Raw genomic sequence first — 25,851 nt, 5'->3', positions numbered from 1 at the left:
CCCCTGCATTGGCAGGCAGATTCTCAACCACTGCGCCACCAGGGAAGCCCTCTTTCTTTTAAAAAAATATGTAAACTTCACATTTTCTACTTCCAAATTCCTCAAATGTTTGAAAAATCTGCTAACACTCAGGATTCAAGAGTAAATCCTTTGTACTTTGTCAGTTCAATAAAGAAAAATTTTTTGTGAGTCCATAGAATAAATAATTTTAATTAATTTTTATTTTTCCATTCATCATGAAGATAAAGATAAAATGATATATAAAATATATCAGACATCAACACAAATGAAACTCAATTTCAAATTGAGTTACTAAGTATGTAAAGACTTATGAGAGCATACTCATTTTGAAATAAATTATCATTACTTCACAATTTTTTTCACACATTTTCTCACGTGGAGCTTACCTTTTTTCATTTGTAAAATGTAGAGTTTAAATTAGATTCTTCTTTGAGTGTCTCAGTTCCGGTACACAATAACTTTACATTTTTTTAAGTATCCTATTAAATGTCATAAAACATTTTAAAAACTTATAAACTAGTTTTCAAAATACCAAATAAGTATATATACTATAAAAGCAATTATTCTAAGTAGGCTTGAATTTATCAATAAAGCTAGTTGGAGACAATTTGGATTTTACAAAAGTGAAAATTATAATTTTTTACCAATAAACAGTAGTAGTCAACATTATACTTTATTTTCAATTTCCTAATATGGTAAAAATTTAGGCATATCTTAAGAAATAAATATACCTTAATTGTTATGAATTATTCAGCTGTAAAATATTGGAAATCATCAATGGGTCTTAAAATGTCTTGTGAAATTTATTCAGCTAAGTTTATGCTAGAATACATTTTATTCTGGAAAGAATTCTCAAATCTTGCCTATAAGTATTTCCTAAATATTTTTGAAAATGATAAAAAATGATTAGAAATATACAAATGAATTTAAACTTAAAATATCTATTTTAAATGGATTTGTACCCAGGGTTTTTGATAAAGTGAAAGGTGAACATAAAACTGTCAGAGACTCTCCACAATGCAGCACACTGTCCTCTAGATCCAAAAGCAAACTGATTTAGAAACTTGTGAACATACAATATAGGATAGAAAGATTCAAAAACAGAATGCAAGTGAACTGGGACCCATCGCTTCTATAAACACTGGGCTTAAACATCTCTTTAAACTTGGTGTTACAAATAGATCTATGCCTAAAAATTTGATATATCTAAGTTTCTCAAGCATTTCAAACATACCTGGTTACCTGGACACATCAACAAATAGGCAACTTTTAAAAAAAATCACTTAAATAGTTAATGTAAATCTAATAAATGATACTTTAAATGTAGTAAATCAGTTTCCTTAAAAGTCACATAATTTGGGGAATAATCAATTTATCTTACAATTTTCTAAACTATACATATTTACATATATCAGGTAAATTATATTTTTACAATTATTATAAGTAGTACTATATTTTATAGTTATATATGTCAAATTTAAAGTATAAAACTAGTGTGGTATGTTGTTTTACATACTTTATGTAAATATGAATGTATTCAGAGTACCCCATTGATGGGACAATGTAGACTCAAACTTAAAAAAAATAGGCTTAATTTACTTCATACACTATACATTTCTTTCTGTAAATGTTCTGGGTGGTAAGTCCACTTACCCAACAAAATTGCATGTTCCGTGGTCTTGACCAGGCTGAGTCGGGCAGAAGATTTGGAAATGCAACATGATTTACACAATAAAAGACTTAGCCCAGAGCTCTAGCCCATGGTGATAAGTGCTTCTAGAATAATGCTACCTATGTCCAATGACTACACTGGACCTTTTATCCTAACTCCTCAATTGTTGTTTATAATAACAATCATAGTTTAAAATGTTTATAATAACCTTTTGCAACTTTTGTGTCGTGTGGCAAGATGGAGATATACATTCCTAGTAGGAGCTAGCTCCCTTCACTATTGCATTAGAATCCATTCATGTCTTTACTGACTCAGTGGACCTTTCATTCTTTTCACAGACCCTAACTCTTAAGCAAGAACTCAGAAGTCAGTACATTTATAATATAGCGGAATAATCACCTTTTTTGAGAAATGAGTGTTTGTTTTTTCTACTCACTGCTCACTGACAGTGAAAGCATGATCATAAGAGTCTTTGGACATTAAGTACAGAGGAAATAATAGCAGAGGGCAGAGCAGATGAAATTTCCTACAGCACAGTTTTCTGACTTCAATGTTAAAAAAAACTTCAATGGCTTTTCCAAAACCAGCACATAAAAGTGCAAAACTCCCTGGACTCATATTTAACACTGTCTTTGATTTGGTCACAATTTTATCTACCTTGATTTGAAAAAAAAAAAATCTTGTTCATACTCTGAACTGCTTGTTTTTTAAAACATAGATAACACTTTCTACTTTGTAGTTTTGTTCATACCAACTCTCCTTTCTGAAATGTCTTTATCTAATTCTGTTTAAATTTTAACTATATTGCAAAACTGAACTCAAATTTACCATAAGTAATCTAACCAATTTTAAACAAATAAATAATGTTTACAATGTCCCACACATGATTCTAGCAAACACTATAGCATTAACCCATTTAATTCTCAAGAAATATATGAGGAAAATATATTACATGCCTCATTTTCCAGGTGAAGAAACTGAGGCCCAGAGAAGTTACTTCCTAAGAAAAAACAGAGATATTTTATCCCAAGTGCTGGCATCAGAATCCATGCATTTTACCATCATATTTTGCTCCCTATCTATACCTAGTTTGAATAGATCTTATACATTTGTCAAACAAGTTGTCTCTAGTTTTACATGTTTTCTAGATTATATTTGTGATAAATGAGCAAGTTTATTTTGATATTCTTGATAATAATAATTAGTTGAATAAATGAACAGAGCATGAAGACTATGTTTCTCGAAACAATGATAGGGTATTTTTCTCTACAATTCTCTGTAGATATACATTTGAATTTATTAGCCGATATGTGATATTTAAAACCTTGAGAGTGATAAGATCCCTTGAGGAGAGAGAGTAGACAGAGAAAAGACTAAATCTAAAGACTGAGACCCAGATACTCCATAGTAAGTATTGGGAGTTGCAAGGAGCAAACCAGGAGAGTGTGGGACCCTAGAAACCAAATAAAGAAAGTGCTCCAAGGAGGAGGGAGTTATTACCTTTTTAATTTACTGCTTACAGGTCAGGTAAAAGCAGAAAAGAAAAGGTCCATTCGAATTCAACAATTTGGGACTTACTAGAATATTTGTAGGTAAGAAAGTATATGATGTCACCCAGGAAGAAAATATAAAGTGAGAATATGAAATATAGGGCATATGAGAATGCCCTATAAAGTGAGAATATGAAACATAGGGCATATGAGAATATGAAACACAGGGCAGAGCCTTTGGGAACAGCAATATTTAAGGATTTGGTAAAGGAAGAGAAGCCTGAGAAAGATACTAAGTAGGTGTGACCAGTGAGGTAAAAAGGAAACAAAAAGATTTTTGACGTGGACATGCATAGAGGTGATAGTTTTTGAAGGAAGAAGTGTCAATAGCCTCCATTCCCACTATTTCAGGGGAAAAAACAGCTCTCACAGTTCACCATTTGATCATTTACTTTAAAAAAAAATGTATTTTATAAACAATTCACAGCTATATAAAGAGACAGTGCAAAACAACTTTATTAAAATGTGGCAAACCAAAATTGCACCGGACGCTTGTTAAGGATGCCAAGGAAGATGTTATTCAAGATTATTACAAAAGGTCAAGACTATTGCAATACGGGAGAGAGAACTTAAATCCATTGAAACCAAAAGCAGGAGAGTTTTTAAGCACTGGTGTGAGCTAGTGAAAACGTCCTGGAGGGCACATCAGTGGAGAGGTTGGTCAATGAGATTAGACCATCTACGTTTGCTGATTGACTCTTGTAGAAGTTAGGCTCCCGATCTCCCATAGTGACTGGGAGATAGGGGCCCTGTCTTTCTTGATGATTACATTTCAGAGGAATGGTTTCCAGGTCCTTGAGAAAGACCATCCGGCATTATAAAATGGGAAAAGGCTAGGAGAAGATTTATCTCTATTCCAAAGGGACAGAGAAAGAATCTGTGATTAGAAATTTTCTAGTGTAATTGTTCTAAGAAAATGTACATCAGAAGTCTCTAGTCAGGAAGAAATTTGTCTGAAACTGAGTCAAGCTGAGGGGAATGTTATGGCCCTCCTGATCAAATGTTAATAAAATGCAAACATGGCAAATACATATTTGTCAATATATAATACTTTGAGAAGTTTTAAAAAATCTTTTACAGCTCATATTTTTGTTGGAGAATGGCTATCTTCTTTGTTCCATGATTGCAGAGCATTTAATCTTTAAATTTATAAAAAGCAAATAGCATAATCAATCTACTTAAAAAGAAATATTCTACTGCATCCTTTTCCTTCCAGTTACATTTGGATACATTCTGTCTTCACCAATTTTCAGGATAAACCAAATAGATTTTGCTGCCAACATTTTATAATAGATGAAAAAACATTGTCACATTTATTTTTAGCAAAACAGAACAGCCCAGATTCTCATTAAAAAATATTCTGTAAGGAAGTCCTTCCTATTGAATGACTAAAAGGATGATTACTATATTTTCTTTTTATCCTTAGAATCATATTGTTCGCTCATTGATTCTTGATTTTGAGAATATTCATGTGTTCTATCTTCATCTGAGGACTCACAGTCTAAAGCTTTGCTTACATGATCAATTTCACCATCTTCTTGAGTCTATAGTGCTGGTTTCTGCTTTTGGTATTCATCTTCTAATTCACCTAAGAACTGTGAAATATCTTCCTCTGTCCATTTTATTTTCTTTGTCATTATGGATGTAAAATTTTAAATTTGAATTTTCTACTGTTTTTGATGAAAAACAATATCAGACTAAAAAGGTAGTGTATCATTGCTTTTATATTTTTTTTGAAAGATGATGCAATACTTTGAGCAATACATTTAAAAAGAAGAGAATGATGCAATGGGAAAATTTATTTTATTGCTGCATCAACCTTCTAGACCATTCATCATACAAGTTTTATATAAGTTTTAAAAAGCACATTGAGAAAACTTTATGAGTACTGATGAAATTTGTAGGATGATGAAATAGGCATAAAAAGAATTATATCACTAAGTTCTTATAATGTATCCTAGATTTATAAAAGTATCCAGTGTGACCATTCAGTAATTGAAGATAGGGTTAATTTATTTATTTAAAGATAAATTGATACTTCTTTATTATTTGGACACTTCTAAGAATTAAAAAAAAATGAAATACCAATGTTTAGAAATAAGTATAACTGCTCAAAAAGTAACTCAAATACTAATTTTTGGTGCAATGAACTCTAAAACTATACTGAGAGTTAAACTCTGCTGTGGAAGAAAAATGTCCATTGGATGCAGTGGCATAGAGTTCTCTTGTGACTTGCTAAGAGTTTAAATGTAAACCAACATTGAAAATCTATGAAATTCTATATTTTTATAATTTTACAGATGTGTATATTATGCTTCAAAAAGTTTAGGTAACTTTTTCAACGTCATATAGCTTATAAGTGATTAAGCAGGAATTATCATTTGTATCTATCTCCAAGTATGATGCTAATTTTAACTATGCCCTGCTAATCATAAAGACTAGCTATCCTTAGATTACTTGCTCAATCCAAAGAAAAATAGGAAAAAGGTTTTTCTCTTTCTGTACTCATAAGTAATTACATTTATAATTTTAAGGACAAAAATTAAAATAAGGTCAATACAACTGATCCTCATCTCCTTCCCGGAATGTGTACTGCTCAAATTCAGAATAAGTCACATTGATCAGCCCTATATTACAATCAGTTTCCTTTAAGGAGGAAGGCCAGAAATCATCAAATAGTTCTTAGAGGGCTCATAGATGTCACTATCAAACCTAGGAGTTTTCCCCAGGTCTATATGTACCTGAAAGAATGGTACATAGCATGGCTACCTATAATCTTCTTCCACTCAAATTCAAATGGATTCCAAAAATTCCCAGTGGCACTGCTGCATACACTATGATTTATGAATTGAAATCAATTCAATGGACGGACAATTTGAGTTCTGCCAACATATGCAACGTTACCGTACGTACTTTCTTTCTAGCACATGGCAATGACCTTATTTTAATAACATGGAAAAAGAAAAAAATAATATGGGCATTAGGGCTATCATGGCTCCTGGATTGTCACGGTTTCTCCCATGTTTCCTCAGATGTTACATGTGGAATCAGACTAACTTAGACTCAGATTTCTGGTCTGAAATTTACTGGGTAGGCTTCCTTCAAGTACAATTAAAACAAAGCACCAAATATTAATACATACCTCCCAGAGTACCAATACAAACTTTCAGAAGTGCTGTTAATTTCTTACTCATTCCTAAAAGTTTGATAGTAATGTGTGAACGTTAAAACTTAATGGATTAAGCTCTCAAAAAATATTTGCTTTAAAAGATAATAAAGCATATCTTTTGTAACTGAATGGTTTTCATGTAGAAACCATAATTATTTTAAGTTTTATATCTATATAAATAAGTTTCATAAAAATATTACAAAGGGTAGTAAAAGTTACTTGTTTATCATAATCTTGACAACAAAACCAAATGGTGCTGATAAGTGAAATATTGTTAAGAGCATTCTGTTTAAAATTTTTCAGAGGAAATTTTTTTTTTATTAAAAATAAAGAATAAATGATCAATAAAATAAGGAAGTGGCTACACCATCAAAACACAAAATGAGAACTATACATGTCACATAGTGTAAATTCTGGCTTAAGCCAAGAGAAGATGAAGAAACAGCATGTACTTCCCCAGATGGCAAACAGGAAATTTGGGTGGTGAAAGCAGAGAGGAAAGAATCTCACCTTTCGATTGCAGATGAGAAAGGGAATGTAATGAGAAAGAGGAACCTTTTGCGATACACCTCTCAGCCTGAGGTTTCCCAAAGTTAATTGCTAAAAGAATGAAGAATAAAATATAGAGAATATGTAATTTAGAAAATATTGGAGTTAGAAACATAAAACTTCTTATTAGTAAAATCTGAGGGGAGACTTTGTGCCAAGGACAATAGACTTGGTGTGAATTTGTTTATACTAAGAATCCCAAAGTGAAGTTCACTTTTTTCTCCCACACATTCTCCTTCCCCACACCACACACACAAAGAGAAGTCCTCTTTGATGTTCAAAAAACCTAGAGCCATGCTAGTTTAAAAAATAAATATATGTGCGCTTGCGTGGGTACACATACATACACTCAAGTAAAAACAAAAGAAAAGAATGTAAGCAATCTACATCACAGATTTATAAATGGGCGATGTTAAGAAAAATAGATCTTCAGAATTTGTATCCATTTCTGTGTACTTTAGACACAACCTATTAGTCTTTGATTGCTTTCATCGTTTTTGGTACAGCAATATGTTCTAGGCTCTGCCACTTACCAATTTATTGCTTCCTAGCTGCACATTCATCCTTCACTACCTGCTTAAAAAGAACTGGCACTGTGAAACTATGATAATGGATTGGCCCATTAGAGCATCTTTTATCGAGAGTGCAAGCTTGAGTCTTGTCAATAAAGGGCACTGAATGCACATTGCAGGAGGAAAGGGCTCCTCTTCCTGGTTCTATGTGTGTAGCATTTTTGCTTTTCCCTTTCTCATGCTGCATGGTTGACCAGCTAACTGGATGTGTGGAAATATATGTATTGCTTTGCCTAGCCACAAGCACAGTTCCCAAAGTCCTAAATGTACACTCCCTTGGTGACTGTAGGACTCCAGCCCAGGCCAGAGGAGGTCTTACATCCCTGCCAGTGTCGTCACTGTGTGCTCCAGGCCTTGCACCTGCAGTGGTCTCCCAACTCCCTCTGCATTTCCAACCACCAGCCCACTTGTACCCTGGAGGATTATCCATGTTTGCCTGGAGAATGTGGACTGGTTCTAGCCCAGTGAATTCCTTTGCCCTGCGTGCAAGATGCTGCAACCACACCTCCTCCAAGGACAACTGAAGCTTGTCTCCCTTCCACATTTGTCTGTCCTTAGATGATTTCACTGAGCCTCAGAGTACCCTTTGGAGTTCTCATTACATCTTTATAGTTACTCCCCTATTATAGCTTAATAACTCTTTATATTAAACTTCCTTCATTTTAATTATTGTCTCTCTCAATTGGAACCAGACTGATACATAGGCTCATTTTATATTTCCTGTTCAAGATCTCAAATCCGTTATTTTTCCAAGATTCTGTGATATTTTTAGTGGAGAATTATAGAAAATGTAGATGCAATATCAGTAAATAAAATTGGGATATCTATCCATGTAAACCAAGGAAAACCCTGCTCTCTCTTTCTCTTACCCTACTATCTTAGCTTTCTTCTCTCTCTCTCTTATTTTTAATAATATTGAAGACCACTGTAAGAAAAACTCCATCTCATTTTGTTATTTCTTTGCAAGTTTCTTTTTTTTCTTCAGTTATGTACAATTAATATATTTTAGAGAAAGATAGGTATGATAATTTTCAGAGGTCCTCTTTAATTAGAACATTTATAAATATTTAGAGGTAAAAATTTTTTTTTCAAATTGCAAAAGATAATCCCACTTATATTTCAGCACTAGTTGGGATAGTTCTGCCATAAATGTGTGTACATATATACGTATACAACTATGGCAAATAATGTGGGCTTTTTGACCAAAATACTTCATCTAAATGTCTAATAGAGACTTGAATCCTAGGACTAGTTACAAGACTCTCTATTCTTAAATGTAATAGAATTAATATGAAAACTATTATAAGGTGATGATACCCAAAAGATAAAAAATCAATTTTACATATCACACACTCTCAGAAACTTAAAAGACAAAGGATGAAGAAGCAAATTCTATTTAAAAAATAAAATGGTTGAAAACAGTGTCAAATTTAGTAAATGTTTTCCATTACAAGTAAATATATTCACAAATCCTATACATTTTTGGTATATCAATAAATTTTAATTAAAAATAAAGGCAAAAGATAGAGGGAAAATAATTATTTGCAAAAACTGAAAAAAAAAGTGCTTCTGTTATTAACATATAAGAGGGCATGCTGATTGATAAGAAATCATCTTATTAAAAGCTGGTTCCTTGATACTGATGTAGTAACTGTCTTTTGGAAATACTATGAATAAATTTGTCAATAAATAAATATCCAGGTACTTTGTATCCATTACAGATGACATGTTAATGATTGTCAATGTGAATGTTTTCCCTAGAATATAGTGGTCCTATTGAAGTTTATCCAAATCATTTTCTATAATATGTATTACTATAAATTAATCTATTTTTATCAAAACCACATTCTACTGTATAGTCTTTTATAATAGAATCTACTACTAATATTCATAGGAAGTGAACATTTTTAATAAATTGATTTATAGAAAACATGTTTGTAAATTACTTATGACTATAGAAATACCAAGTGAGTATATAAAAATGAGTATAAAATATAATTTAATCATATAGATAATTTTACTTAATTTAGGAAAAACAAACAAAATGAAAGATGTTTTGGAATACCAATTACCTAATAAATCAGCTTAAAACCAATAAAAGAAAAGCAGTCTTTCTAATTAGCTCCTAGATTATTAGAACAACCAGACTAATGAGTCTTGAAGTAGCACAATTTGAAACAATTAGATTCCAGAACAATCAGTGTCACCCTATAAAAGCAACATTTTCCCTTACCTTTATTTTGACATCAAGATTATCAAATTTTTAAAACTTGGGTTCAAAAACAATTAGGGGAAAATGCTTTGAATTGTGAAACTTGTTTTTTAAAGCTTATAATGTGACTATGTGTATAAGAATTCATGAGATTTTCCATGAGCTTTGCTGGTTCATTTTTTACAGTGCAGATCTATGAATAAGTAGGAAGGGCAAAAGTATCCCATTTTAAAATTATTAAAAATTTTCCAAACAAATTTCAACAAATATATCTATATCTTAAAACCATGTTCTATTATATATACAATATTTTCTTGATTATTTCAAATCGGAATTTGATTGTTTTACAAACATTGGTAATTTGTTAATGATGAATTTATTTTGAGATACTGAAGATTGCTTAACTGTGCTAGAACATCAGAAAACTAAACAACAAGCCATTTTCTTTCCAGCTAATTATCATTCTTGGCATCAAAGTGACCACAGAGTCAAAAAAACAAAAAAAAAGTATTTATTAACTCAGGCTTCTCTAGTTTTTTTTTTTTTTTCTTTTGAGTGGCATTGTCTACTACACTTTTAATTTAGTCTTAAGCAATACATGTACACAGCTTTCCAATGATAACTGTGTGTATTTGTGTAAATTTGATGGATTTGCTTCTCTTAGCATTTGAGAAAAAATGGAAAGGATAGCAAAATAATTTTTCTTCCCTTTATTCTCTACCTGTTGTCCTTTGTTTTTTATTTGTTCTATCTTGTTTTGTTTCATGTTTTTGAGAGACAAAGTGGTCCTTTAGAGAGGATTGCAATGAACGTTTGTTTTCTAGTGTTAATTTGGGGCATGGTATGGGCTGATTGGTATTTTTTATTGTCTAAAAATCAGTTATGTAATTCAAATATGTTTCCCCTCCTGTGGGAATGAAACATCAAAAACGACAGTTAAGCAGCAATAATAGAAAGATTGCCTGGCGTAATAGCAAGAGAACTTGACTAAACTCATCCACACTAACTGAATTAAACGATAATGTAACCATGCTGAATACCAGTCTCCTCATATGAAAAAGAATGATACAAGTTTTGCTCTACAAAAGGGTTTAGTAAAGATAAAATACTTTAAAAATACTATTAAATGAGAAAATTGGTAAAATTGAACTTTATTCAAAGTAATTTTGTAAATACTAACAGCAACAAACAGTTAAGAGTAGTGTCATACATTACAAGTTCTTAACATGGGGCCCATACCTTCTAAAGAGATTCTGATGAGCTATGAGTCGTCTGTGTGCACTGGATAGTGCATAGAAACAACACTGTCACTGTGTTTGCAGATGAGGGTGGAAGCAGGTTAATGTCTCTCATTCAATGCTTAAAAGAAACCATTACTGGGCTTCCCTGGTGGCGCAGTGGTTGAGAGTCTGCCTGCCAATGCAGGGGACACGGGTTCGAGCCCTGGTTTGGGAAGATCCCACATGCCGCGGAGCAACTAGGCCCGTGAGCCACAATTACTGAGCCTGCGCGTCTGGAGCCTGTGCTCCGCAACAAGAGAGGCCGCAATAGTGAGAGGCCCGCGCCCCGGGATGAAGAGTGGCCCCCGCTTGCCGCAACTAGAGGAAGCCCTCACACAGAAACGAAGACCCAACACAGCCAAAATAAATTAATTAATTAATTAATTAATTTTAAAAAAGAACTATAAAAAAAAAAGAAACCATTACTTATAAAATAAAAATTGAAAGTTACAAAAACCAATATAAACATATTATTGATGTTGTTGTTTTTTTTTCTTTTTAATAAATTTATTTGTTTCTTTTTGGCTGCGTTGGGTCTTCGTTGCTGTGTGCAGGCTTTCTCTAGCTGCGGCAAGCGAGGGCTACTCTTCCTTGAGCGGGCTTCTCATTGTGGTGGCTTCTCTTGCTGCGGAGCATGGGCTCTAGGCGTGCAGGCTTCAGTAGTTGTGGCACATGGGCTCAGTAGTTGTGCCTCGCAGGCTCAGTAGTTGTGGTGCACGGGCTTAGTTGCTCCACGGCATGTGGGATCTTCCCGGACCAGGGCTCAAACCTGTGTCCCCTGCAGGCGGATTCTTAACCACTGTGCCACCAGGGAAGCCCTGGTTTTTTCTTTATTGGAGTTTTTGTGGTCAGATTCTTGATTTATTTTGATTGGTTTGAAACAGATTAAGTTTTTTAAAATCTCTGGAACAATAATTCGATAAATTGCATTTGTCATTTTTCTTTCTGTAAGTTAATATTTGTTTATTTGTTTACCAAATTATTTTATTTCAAAACTATTGTTTGAAAGACAATGAAATGATACCTTTGAGTATGCAAATCAAGAAAAAGAAAGGATAATTAGATAAACAGGAGTAAAAATTAAATCCCTATTTTATAATATGATATTTGTGTGTTCTAATAATTTGAAAATCTGGATGATATGAGCAGTATTGGGGAGAAGATACACAAATACATTTAAATTCTCAAGTCTTTTCAGCAAATTTTGCTGTTGCAAATGGGTATTCATAGGGAGGAAATGGAAAACTCCACCTTAACCTCACACCTTATACAAAGATTATTTCAAAATGTATCATATATTTAAATGTCAACCTAAAGCAACAAAACTTTTAGAGGCAGAGGAGAAAAAATTCTCTTTTATGGCTAGGCAAAGAGTTCTTAAATATGTCACCAAAAGCCCAATCCATAAGAGAAAACATATTCAGTATTTTTAGGAGAATAACAAAACAATATTTTAAAACCTATTAATATTTTCCTTAGATATAGTGATATAATATACACATAGTGTAAAAATATGTGTAAACTTTTCATTTGATGCTAAGAAGTCCTTTGACAAAAACTTAAATTTTGGATTACAAATAAAATGAGTCAAAATGCACACATAAATAGTAAGAATGAAATAACGTACTCAAATCAATAGTCAAAATCTCACTTAATACTGAAACACACATGGTAGCATAATTTAAAACAGTAATGAGAAAGGAATTCCTGCTTTCCACACTATCAATGCATAGTGTTCTGAAGCTTAGGTCCACACAATAATATATAAAATACATACAAAACAGAGTTACTGAAAAGAAGAAAATTTATTTGAGAAGATAAGATTATCGAGTAAAATACTGACAGATAAATATGATAGAATTTTAAATTTTCTTAAATCCACATTTAAAAATATTTTAAAAAGAGGAGAGGTTGCTATCCAACAGGCATAAGGTTTCCGTTAAGCTGGGTGAATAAGCTCTAGAAATCTGCGTGAGACATTGTCTCTATAGTTAACGATACTTAAAAATGTGTTAAGAGGGTCGATCTCATGTTAAGTGCTCTTATCACAATTAAAGATTTTAGTATGTCAAAGAGAAACTGATGAAATTAATTTTAATGTTTATTTGACACAATATATACAGAATATTGTGATTTTCACATGTAATGAATTAAAAATCAAAAGGGAAATATTTTATATGTTTTCTCATACTATGAAAATCACTCCCATCCCATTTCCCACAGGCTCAAACAGCTGGACAAAATGACAAGTGAAAAGGTCTCCTATATCTATCTGCTTTGGGTAGATAATAATATTCATTACAGAAAATCAAAATACCAGAATAGCTGCACTGTATTCTGGAGAAAATCAGACATTTCCTTAATGACCTATGTGGGTAAACAGAAGTTTTATTTCTGTTCTTAATGTGTAAATGGCCAGGATGGGGAGGAGAGGAAGGAGAAAATTTTTCATTGGTTTGCAAAATATGAATATAATAAATGAGCTGACATTAGGGCAATTTGTCTTTTCTGTTTGGCGTAAATAGTTATTTTTCAAATTAATGATTCCCATTATCTTGACTTATACCAAATCTCTTTTCCAGAAGTAAAGTGTAATAGCAGTGATTTTTAGATTCTTTCATACCAATACACTGTCTAATGTAAAGACATTTACATTGTCCCCATGTAAAAGTATTCTTTTGCCTAAATTTCTGTGATCCCACAGTGTGCTCCCTGGTTTCTCCTCATCTTCCTTCCTCTCTCGTGTCCTGTACTTTTCATTTTTTTCAGACTCACTCTTCCTGCTATCCTCCACAAATATGTCGTAAATACAGTTCATATTCAAGTGACTTCTAGATCTTTATGCCAGTACTTTCTCTTGTATTTTAAGCTCTATGTCCAACTAATTAGAGAAAATGCCTACTCAAGTGTCCTATGGTTACACCAGATTTGTTCCCAAGCCCGCCTTTTTTTTACAGTGTCCCCAGCAAAATTACTACAATTCACCAAGTCGTGCAAGAAAGACAAATGGATATTATCGTTAATTCTTTCTAGGCTTTTATTCTTTATATCCAATCAGTCATTAAGTTCAGTTGATTCCATCTCCTAAATTTCTACAAGTTAATGGCAAAACATTGCAGTATCTATGCCTTTTAAATACATCTAATAAAATTTTGTGAAAACTTATTTTTTTAAAACAGAGTAGCTCTGCCTCTGTCTAGGACCAAAATATTAGAATATCGTGAGCATCTCAACATTTTTCCCCTAAAAACATTCTAAACAAAGAGAAAAAACAGACTACAGCATCAATTTTCTTGTGGCTCTATTATTTTATTAATTAGCACTTTGACCTTTTGAACAGGTGTTCAACAACCTTTTTGAATTCTATAGATTTATTTTGTCAAACAGATCTGATTTGGAATCTGATTTGGAAGTACTATAAGAAGTGACAGTCTTGTTCATATTTGTTGACAACAATTTCTTGACAGGAGAAAGAATTTGCATTTATAGCTTGATATAAGGAACAAATACCTAGAGTAACTAGATAAGCAAGCAATTTCAATAAGATTTTTAAAAATCCTTCCACATATTCATTTACTGCAACTCCTACTTTTTGTTTAATATAGCTTGCATTGAGAGAAATTATTTATTAAGCACATTTCAAGGAATTAATAATTTACATCAATTGATGCTCAGTACCTGTGTATTGATTTATAGTTTATAATTCAATTTATAGTTCATAATAATTCAAAAATGTGTTCCTCAACTAACCTTGGAAGTAGGTTTCACTGATATCTGCCATTAGAGGTAAGGAAACAGACTCAATTGAGTTGTTTGCTCCAAATCACAGTATATAACACTTGCTTATTGACTAGCTTTCAAAAAATTGCATGTTTAACAAAGGCCATACCTATAGTTTGTGGAGAAATGAGTATTGGACTGATTTTTAAAATCAGGCTGTTTAATCTGGGAATGACATTTTAGTAAGCTGGTCCATGGGTGCTTCTTTAAAAAAAAAAGCCATAATGAAAGGTAATTAATAGAAGGAAAATGATTATATATCTTCCTTGATTATCTTTAAATATCTTACAATTTTATTTGTCAATTATATCCAAATGAAGTTGAAAAAAGGCTCTGGGGGGCACATATATTACTCATATTTCACACCAGCTGTTGCATCAGCTTACATTCAAATTCTGACCCAGCAATTTTCCCTACCTAAGATATATAACTGACTTGAAGCTTAATATAAGAAAATATAAAGTTGAGACAATGATAAGGTTTATTCCACAAGATTGTTGCAAAGATCAGCTATGGTAATATATAAAACAAACCCCGACCAATAGGTAAGTTCTCAGTGAAAGGTGGTTATTGTTAGGTTCTCTATGCTTACAAAGTATATTCCCATTGTAGACTTCAAAGTAGTATAGACAGGAAATCACATGTATTGTGTCAGAGGGAAATTAGACAAAATTCTGCCCAGAGAGCAAAGAGAAAGGAAAAAGCTACAGTTTCAGAATTTGTCATAACACAGCTGTTCTTTGTATGAGCTTTGCATTTTGATTTCTTTGCTTCTCTCATAAATGTATAAGGCCAGAGATAGGCTCCAGGTAAGTAGATATAAGTATATAGTTTAGAAACCTAACCAATGCAACAAATAGGGATTTTTCTTAGAATTTTATTTTAAAATTAAAATGAAAAACTTTCCATTGTTATATTAAAATGAAAAATCAATATCCTCACTCAAGATTTGAGGGTATATTAATGTTGACCCCTTTTTAGAGATTTGCGTTTTCAAGAAAAATATACGTGTTCAAGGTTGGTTCAATAGAATTAATGATACCCGCTATGTGACTGATTCTATTATGTCTGTGGGTTCCTAGTTTTGTAAAGTGGTGGAACCCAATAAAACATATGGAAACCCAGTTTACAAAGCAATTTATAAGTGGAGGTATGTTCATTGAAAAGGGCCAGAGAAACCTGTACATATTACATTTACCTATACATATGTATAGGGTAGTTTGGTTTTAAAAGTATTTAAAAATATATACAAAGTCAAAATCTCTCTAGTGTTCTTGAGTCTTCATACAGGAAAGGAAAACATTTTCAACATTTAGTCAGAGGCATGTGTCTAAAACAGAAAGTCAGGTAGTAAGATAAATTATTTCTTGTCTAAAAATCAAGGCTGCATATGCCAACAAGATAAATGTGATTTTTTTTACAATTTGCTATCAATCTTAATTGAGCAAATATATATATAACGAGATTACTCACAGTATTCAGGACACCATCCTATGCAAATCCCAACAAGACAATGTTTTCCCGAAGAAAACACATAAAAATGTGTACTGCTTATATGACAAGCACTTTGACAAGCTAAGACATTGAATCCTAAAAATGAATCCTAAAAGTTAAGTATTAGTATCTCCATTTTTTTAAAAAAAATGTTATTGGAGTATAGTTGATTTACAATGTTGTGTTAGTTTCAGGTGTACAGCAAAGTGAATCGTCTGGCGGTCCACTGGTTAAGAATCCGTGCTTCCAGTGCAGGGGGCACGGGTTCGATCCCTGGTTAGGGAACTAAGATCCCACATGCAAGCCGTGTGATGCGGCCAAAAAAATTAAAAAGTTAAAAAAAAAAAAGGTATCTCCAGTTTTTAAGCTTAGAAAATTAAGTGGTAAAGACAGAATTCAGAGTATCAGACTTCCAAGCCCTTGCCCTTCGCCCTGGCTATACAGAATCTTATAATAACCCAAAATAAAATCATTATCCTCATACGATGCACATTTATTATTGTAGGCATGGATTGAATAAAAATGTTTTCTTTTATTAGATTATTTAATTAACACTACATGATTATGATTTAATTAGGAATGTGTTATGAGGGAAAAGATAAATCAATGTAGAGAAATAATGTACAAATTGCATTAGTTTCACAAGGTTCTTCATGCATGTGGGGAGATACCCTTTGAAGTGTAACATTATAAATTATGGGTCTGTCATCTTGTAACTAAGGATATTTTTGTTTGACACATTGGTAAAAGCACTTTAATTCTAGAAAATTCAAAACAATAACTTCTATAGTCAATTTACTTTAATTTCCAGAATTAATCACAATCTCATTATTTGATCTTGACAGCACATCTCTTTTTTGACAATAATTAACTACTTGACTGACACTTTCATGTCTTGAAAGCAAAGAACTAATTGTGATTTGTTCATAGTTGCATTATTTCACTTTTTTATGATCTGAGATAGAGGGATTTATTTGACGTGGAACACTTTTCCTATAATCTTTGTGGGTCAAGGAAATCATGTACATTGCCCCTAAGCTTTAAATGCATTACTTCCTCAAATCAATTTAAAAACTCATTACTTTAGCAAATACTCTAGTAAGACAATAAGCTTACCACAGTTATGCTGTCAATATAAGCAGGAAATATATAACTTCAGCAAATCATAATGGTTGGTATTCAGATAAGAAAGGGAGAAGGAAAAAAGGAAGGAAGGGAGAAATCCAGGCAGGAAGGATGGGAGGATGTTTTCTAACGAACTTAGCTTATGGAAATCTTCTCATCTGTTAACAAGAGTTTATTTATTATGTAATATTAAAATGTTCTTTTGAAAGGAGCAAGTAAACATATTTTTAACCTGAAAAAATATTTTCGTATTCTCCACCAGTTTGAGATATCCTCTGCAATATCCATAAAGATTTTGGTAAAGCAATTTTAGTAAAAGCTAATAATAATTTAAAATAATAATAAGAATATAATAATGATAATGATCATTTTTTTGAATAATAATATAAAGAAACTTATCCCTATTTTTTTCTAGGTGATTCAGACCATCAGTGCAGTAGATAGAGATGAATCCATAGAAGATCACCACTTTTACTTTAATGTATCTGTGGTAGAAAATAACTCAAGTTTTACAATCATAGATAATCAAGGTAATGCTATTCACTCATAATAACTTTCTATCCATTCTTCTTCGAGAATCTTGTTTAATTTTAAGGAAATGTGTAGCATTACTTTTTATACTATACCTGCAATATGATAATGTTGAGAAATAAAGCAAGGAGTGGCAATGGAAATGGGAAACAAAATTCAAAGTAGTGTCCTGGAAATATCAGCCCCATTTCCCACTGGATTTCTTTAAATTAGAAGCACTTTTTCAAGTCATCATTGGCTATAGGCCCCTGTAAAGTCTGAATGACCTTGCAAATATAATTGCAGTTCTGACACCATGGTTCCTTTCATGTCTTCACATAACTCAAACTTCAACCTATGTCTGGGGAAGAAAATGATATATAATCATGTTAGCTTGATTGATTGAAAGATATTTGGAGTCATTAATTAGGAGCTATAAGTATTTGGAATTGGTTTAAGACTATTCTTTTTCCTTCAAAACGAAATGATTATATCAGCCTGAGAACAAAATGTTCTAAAGGATTTGGTACGGACGGACAGAATTCCTTTTCCTTCCACATAGAAGGGGAATAACTTTTTACAAAGCCACTCTGTTCTTTTTTCCTTCACTTCAGTAAAATATTTTTTTTTGTCATTACATGGATTTCTATTCTAATTTTGCTTCATATCTCAAAGATATGAAACACCATAGGATTCATTACTCAAGCATCTATAACCAAACACCTGCAGCTGTCCTTCCTTACAACTAAGTTTAAGCTCCATATAAGGGAGGATCTGTTATGGGAGAATAAATGCAGACACATTTTCTCTTTTGCCTTTGTCAAATTCCCCAGTGAAAGAAACTCAAATAGGTTTAGGATTTTTAAAAAATGCAAATATCAATATAAAAAATAAGCTGTAGGTTAGATTTGTTTATGTAAATATAAAATAAGTTAGTGGGACAAAATAAATATATTGAAACATAAAGAGAATAATTGATTTGGTTTAATGTTTGCGGTTACAAGTAATTTAATGAAATACATACCAAAAATATATAAACTCTCTCACCTCTTCAACCTGCCTAGTGAATAAAATCACAGGAGTTTTATAGACTTCAAGAGCATGATGGAGAATTAGTTTTTAAAAGGTGATTTGGGAAAAGTCATAAGTAGGCATACATTTCAAAAGACTTCCATTTATTTGCATTTGCCTATTTCAAAGGCTTCCATTTATATGTTTCCATTTATTTGTTTGTGTCTTCTAAAATTTGTTTGATTGCCACAGAAAGTATTTCAGGGAATGCCAATACCAAAAAACAAAGTCAAGTCGGGGGGAAATACTAGTACTGAGACACAATAAGCTGCACTGGAAAAGACTATTTAGAATATTTTGGGATTGAGGGAAAAGCAATTTCAAATGTGTTGAAGTATATATTGTTTATTTTTGTTAATTTTTTGAATGTTCTGTCTAGGTGAATTAATCAGTACTACCAAGGTTTAATGATTCTCTGAAATTTAAGTAGAAAATGGGCTAATAATGTCAAAGTGAAATGAAACATTCTAATAGAATCTTTTACACCAAGTAAAATTAATTCTTTTGTCTTATTAGCAAATACATTATTTGAGATCACTTGCTGTGATAGGGAGATGACTTGAAAATCTTGTGTATTTATAGTATCTGTGAAAATAATGAGCTTCTATTAGAAAAAGCACTGTCATGAGTATTTAACCCAAATGAAACTGATACTGTCATTATAAATATAATGCTAGTACCCCCTATTTACTATTGATATCTAATTAAAATGCTGTTTTCTTTTCTGTGTTCCACATGTACATTCCGTATAATTATCAAAAAACATTTTGGAACTGATTCATATACTTTATCTAATTTTTAAATTGGGATTTAGGCAATGTCAAAATCAATAATGACTTTTTGAGTTGATCTCTTGTCTTTTTCATAAGAAATTTGCTCTTCCCTATTTGAACTTATTTGATCTCTACACTGCTGCCTCTAGTACATTTAACTGGTATGAATTTCCTTTGTATTATTGAAAAAATCATGCACATGGATTTTTGTTTTAGATAACACAGCTGTAATTTTGACGAATAGAACTGGTTTCAGCCTTCAAGAAGAGCCTGTCTTCTACGTATCCATCCTAATTGCTGACAATGGAATCCCATCACTTACAAGCACAAACACCCTTACCATACATGTCTGTGCCTGTGGTGACAGTGGTAGCACACAGGCCTGCATTAATAAGGATCTTATGCTTTCCATGGGATTCAAGACAGAAGTCATAATTGCTATTCTGATATGCATTATGATAATATGTGGTAAGTTGTGTGAACTGAGCATATCTTCATTTATTGACAGTAACCTGATAAATATAGAAAAGAGTTAATTCCATTATAATGGTATGTGTGGGCTTGTGTGTGTGTCTGCATTTAATTGCCCTTCTTAATGTGTTGCAATTCTAAAATCAAGTGGAGTGAATGAAAAATAGAGTGAACATGCACTTCAGGTTGAAAATCGATGATCCTTGAATTCTGACTATATGAGTACACCTGTGCACATCCTTTTAAGAGTGTTTTGAACACACACACATTGCAACATATGTAGTAATATAAAAATTAGTAATAATAATGGTGAGATTCCATTGAGTGCTTATTATACTCCAGGAGGCTGTCCTAAGTACTTTACAGAAATTATGCAGTTTGATCCTCAGGATAACCTTAAGAAGTGGCAACTATTATCACCTTCATTGTATAGATGAAGAAAGTGAAATTCCAAGAGTTATATGGCTTACAAAGGGTCATGCAGCTAGTAAATGAAGCGCTAAGATTACATAACCACAACACACCTCTATCCAACCTGATACTGCAGCTCACTGGAGCCTAGGAGCACTGAGGAAGTAAATGTTAAGATGAAAAAATGTAAAAGAGAGGGTCTTACTTAAAGTGCTAAACACAGAAGAAATAGTAAAATAGCTCCACCTGTTTTTGTTTGTTTTTGTTGCTGCTGTTGTTTTCACGAGGAGATGAGTTATACTCATTTTACAGATGAGGCAAATGAGGCCCCAGATGTTTTAGCCAGGCTTTCAACTACAAATCATGCATCTAGCATAACTTTTTCCCTTTCTTTAACATACCAGTATATATAATCTAAACCCTTCTCTTGCTTTCCCTCATAACTTCATATCAGAGCCAACACAACTTTACTGAGTGTTGACAGCAATGGTATCAGCCATGGACTCTGGAATCCCAAACTCACTGCTCAAAGGGTCATACAAAATGTTTCAGGATTTGCTTTGCCTTCACTCTTCTCGTCTTTCTCAAAGCTTTCCTCTTTTACCATTCAAAGTTACCCTTCATTTCTACCTAGCTTCAGTTTTTCAAAATTATTTTTAATGATCTTTGATCATAAAACTGAATTTAGAGCTACGTAGCTAGATATCAGAAGCAAGAAGTAGTAAAAACAGTACAATCTTTGCCGGATGCAAGTAGTAAATTATTCACTGGTACAGAAGTAAACCTAGTCCCGAAACCCTGCAAGTAAAAACCAAGGGCAGCCTCACAGTCAAGGGCACAAGTAATACTGAGAAGGTGGGAAATCAGGGTAAACCAGCAGTCAGCAGTTTCCTGTGAAAGTTTCATGAATACGCTCTTCAATTTTCATAGATTGAAAAATTATTTATTAGATCCCTTTCTATTTCAACCATATATCTCTGCTGTATTAAAGTACAGTGCCTGGATTCAAACACGATGGCCTTATTTCAAGAACACTATTTCAATTTATTTAAATGTGAGACTTATATAAAATATTGCCTAATGTATTTCTCTTTGTGATAATATTAATCACATTACTTCCTGTTTGTTTCAATTCTTATAGATGAAATGCTGAACAGCTACATAAGATCCAAGATTGTGTAAGGATTGGCTATCCATGAAACACACACAAACACACACATATACACACGCACTTTTCTTGAAAATTTAAAAATCTAAAAAAGCATTCTGAAATTGTTCTATTTCTACACAATGCCAAAATTATCTTATATAATTGATCGATGTGGACATACCAGTGTTATGATTCAAAAACCTGATAGGTTTGGAATTTCTGAAATTAATATGGTATAACAAAGCACAGATTCTGAACCAACTTTCTGGTTTTGAATGCCAGCTTTTTGTTTCCTAGCTGTGTGACTCTGGGTATGTGATTTAATCTCTCTGCACTTCAGTTTCCTTATCTTTAATAGAGAATCATGTAAAATATGGGTATCATAACAAATCAATGAATAAATGTAAAGCTTTCAGAAAAATGACTGGTACATACTCTGTAGTCAATAAATATTAACTTAGAAAATAATTATGCCACAGAATTTGTCTCAATGGTGAAAATCAAATCAGTTCTGTGTGCTTAACTTCCACTAACATGGATCATTGGTTACTGAGATTGGCAGATGCATATAGATTGGAAAATGTTCCTTCATTCTGCTTTGTTCTATTTTCAATATATAAGAAAAATATAAAAGTTTTAATCTTAAATTGATCATCATAAACAATTCACTATATTTTTATGATGTATTTCTACTTTAAACCATCAGCCAGAAAGATTGTTATACTTCCTTGTCATTCTCCAAGTCCCTTCAGTAAATTTTCAATAGCAAATATATCTTTTTGTCTTATAATCAGAAAATCGAAGCTTATGTCTTGAGCTTGTAACAGAAACAAGAATTATATAGTTTATTATAAATAACAATATTTCACAATATCTTATATATTATGGCATATAATATTTATTAAATAGTACATTATATATTTATGTATAATATATAATATAAAATATTGTAACATACAATATTTAATAATGTGTTTAGTATAAATATATGATAACATACTAATGTATGCTATTTATTATATATTATATATTTATAGTATAATAGTGATATTATGGGTAATATAAAGCATATGTATTTATAATATATAATATTGTATTGTATTTGTGTTAATTAATGTTCTTGTGTGCTCTCTTTGACAGGGTTTATTTTTTTGAACCTAGGTCTGAAACAAAGAAGGAAACAGACTCTATTTCCTGAGAAAGGTGAAGACTTCAGAGAGAATATATTCAGATATGATGATGAAGGTGGCGGAGAGGAAGATACAGAGGCATTTGACATAGTGGAGCTGCAGGGCGGCACGGTCATGCGGGAACGCAAGACTCGGAGAACCACCAGGGTAGAGATTCGGAGCCTGTACAGGCAGTCTTTGCAGGTTGGCCCAGATAGTGCCGTATTCAAGAAGTTCATTCTAGAAAAGCTCGAAGAGGCTAACACTGACCCCTGTGCCCCTCCTTTTGACTCCCTCCAGACCTATGCTTTTGAGGGGACGGGGTCCTTAGCTGGATCCCTGAGCTCCTTAGGGTCAGCAGTCTTTGATCAGGATGAGAACTATGATTACCTTAATGAATTGGGACCTCGCTTTAAAAGATTAGCATGCATGTTTGGTTCTGCTATGCAGTCAAATAATTAGGGCTTTTTTATGAATACAGTTTTAAAAATGCTAATGTGTAGTTGGGCAAACTGGTAGTCTCTTGGTAAAGAGTTGTATACTCCGGTTCTCTGGAAAAAGGAAAAGACCCAATTTCTAATGTTTTCTGATATTCTTGGGGTAAGTATCCCATGGTTATTTCAAGCTACCCGTACATGGTCACCGACTGCAGGTATGGGAAGTGAAGCTTGCAGTCAGCTCTCGGGTGCCAATGCAGGCCAGCTCTAGCGTGCCCCTGAAATACTCCTCTGACATGTTTTCAATACCACCCAATACAAATTCTCAAAATTTTTGAAAGTTTAATGTGAAAAGGGCCCTGAACTAGAATGTCTTAATATTATTTCATTTATCCATTTTTTAAATCTTACAAAGTTAGAGTGAAGAGTTTATGTGTGTTAAGCTCCTGATGCTCTACAGAGATGAACACCTAGGAGACTCTCGGTGGTTATATCCATCTTTTTTTTTTTTTTTTTTTTTATTGTTTTTTTTTTTTTTTTTTTTTTAAACATCTTTATTGAAGTATAATTGCCTTACAATAGTGTGTTAGCTTCTGCTTTATAACAAAGTGAATCAGTTATACATATACAATATGTTCCCATTTCTCTTCCCTCTTGCATCTCCCTCCCTCCCACCCTCCCCATCCCACCCCTCTAGGTGGTCACAAAGCTCGGTGGTTATATCCATCTTTTAAAAACGATTTCTTTTCTATGAATAAGCAAGCTTCCGACTGAGAGTCTATGATTCATTCTAGTTTGATATTTTAAAAATGTCATCAAGACCACATTTTAAAACTGATTTCAAATTTAGACAGATGCTTGGTATCTGTTAATTACTCAAAGATATAGTGTAAATTTGTATTCTCTTTGATATTACAGCTTTATATAAAAAAAGGGGCATAGACTTTGTTTAGGAGATTTCCATATGTTATTTTCTTATGTATCCAAAATACATCTTTATCATGTCACAATACTATGATGGAACACATATCAACATTAAATTTGAACTTTAAGAAAATGGTAGAAAGTGTGAAAATTTTTTAATTTTAGTTTTAGTTTTTGATTTTTAATTTTATTGCTACTAAAAATAATAGAAATACATGAAAGGAGTACTGGATTCAAACTGGAGTTAATATTCATCCTAAATGTTATGATCAGCTGCCCTGCTCTTAACATGCATAAAATAAAACATGATAAAATTCTCAGCATTTCCTTTTTTATTAAGAGATTAGACTATAACTGATTCTTCTGTGTCATTTTTTTTATTATGGAATATAAAATTAGGTGCAATAGTTACTTTTATTGTAACATTATGAAGGAAGTATGCTAAGCTGCTGGACATAAAGCTTTAAGGTAACATTAGATAGTAAGATAATAAAACACTTTAATTTTAATCAACCTTATAAGAATGATTCTTATTATTCTATCCAAATCAAAGTGGAATTCAAAATTCACAGGTTGAACAGAAAGAAAGTAATGAATACTGTGTCCTCAAAATAGCTTTATGTGTTCATTTTTTATTAATAGCATGTGAAACTGAGCTGAACCAAATTGACCATATATGTTCTAATCAAGTATTTCAAATAATTTTGAGCTAAAGTTGGAGTAGTTGAATGGCTACAATATTTTTTTTCTCTGTACTTTAAGACAATACCATCCATACCATGTAATAGAAGAGAATTTTTTCATCAGTATCAATCAGGTACCATTATGTCAGCAACAGAGATATCACCATTTTACAAAAGCCTGAGAAAATCAAACTTGAAATACAACAATTTAGGAAGATATTAAATGTAGTTGAGAGGACATAAGCTGTAGTAAATCCTTGTATATTCATATCATTATTTACTTAGGGAAAAGTAAGAACAGTAAACAAAAGAAAATTCAAAAAGTGTAAAAACTTGCAAGTAAAAAAATGTATGGGTTGAGAGAACATTTATATTGCTATCATATTGACATAAAAATTGAAAGAGTATAGTTAGGGAAATTTTCCTGAATTATTCCATGAATGGCTGTGCCCTGTATTTAGAAAATAGTGCTACATAATCTTGGTTGAAGAACTGGAATGTATGATAAACAGCAGATGAAGCAATCCATGGAAAATAGATTAGAAAAAAAGAAATAGGGTCTTCTGAGGCTTGCAGTTAGTTCAGTCATGAATGAAAGCCTTATAAACAACTTATCAACTTGGATGAACACCTTATAAAAATGCAGTATCTGCATCACTAAGTTTAGTGTTTGAGTCTAGTGGCACTAAGCAGATGTGTTAAAATAAATTCTGGTTTAGTTAATGATAGGATTGTCAATCATAGGGTACATAGGAAAGGAGATTCAGGGCTGGATACCTATTTGCTAGTCTAGAAAGTGTCCTTTTAAACTATATCAAGAAAATACTA

At 32.4% G+C, this 25,851-nt stretch overlaps 1 protein-coding gene across 1 annotated transcript in view; it reads left to right on the top strand.

Annotated features, from left to right (window-relative positions):
- The window catches only part of CDH19 (cadherin 19), an 87,175-nt gene extending 63,318 nt beyond the window's left edge, over positions 1-23,857 (top strand). The window contains exons 11-13 of the mRNA XM_059894226.1: positions 17,840-17,954; positions 19,995-20,246; positions 22,951-23,857. Of these exons, the coding sequence (XP_059750209.1) occupies positions 17,840-17,954; positions 19,995-20,246; positions 22,951-23,441 (858 nt within the window). The 3' untranslated portion in view covers positions 23,442-23,857. The remainder of the gene's footprint in view (positions 1-17,839; positions 17,955-19,994; positions 20,247-22,950) is intronic.
- The last annotated feature ends 1,994 nt before the right edge of the window (positions 23,858-25,851 follow it).

The sequence above is a fragment of the Balaenoptera ricei genome, chromosome 14, assembly GCF_028023285.1.
Source record: "Balaenoptera ricei isolate mBalRic1 chromosome 14, mBalRic1.hap2, whole genome shotgun sequence".
NCBI classification, from domain to species: Eukaryota; Metazoa; Chordata; class Mammalia; order Artiodactyla; family Balaenopteridae; genus Balaenoptera; species Balaenoptera ricei.
This window is presented reverse-complemented; position numbering and strand designations above follow the sequence as displayed.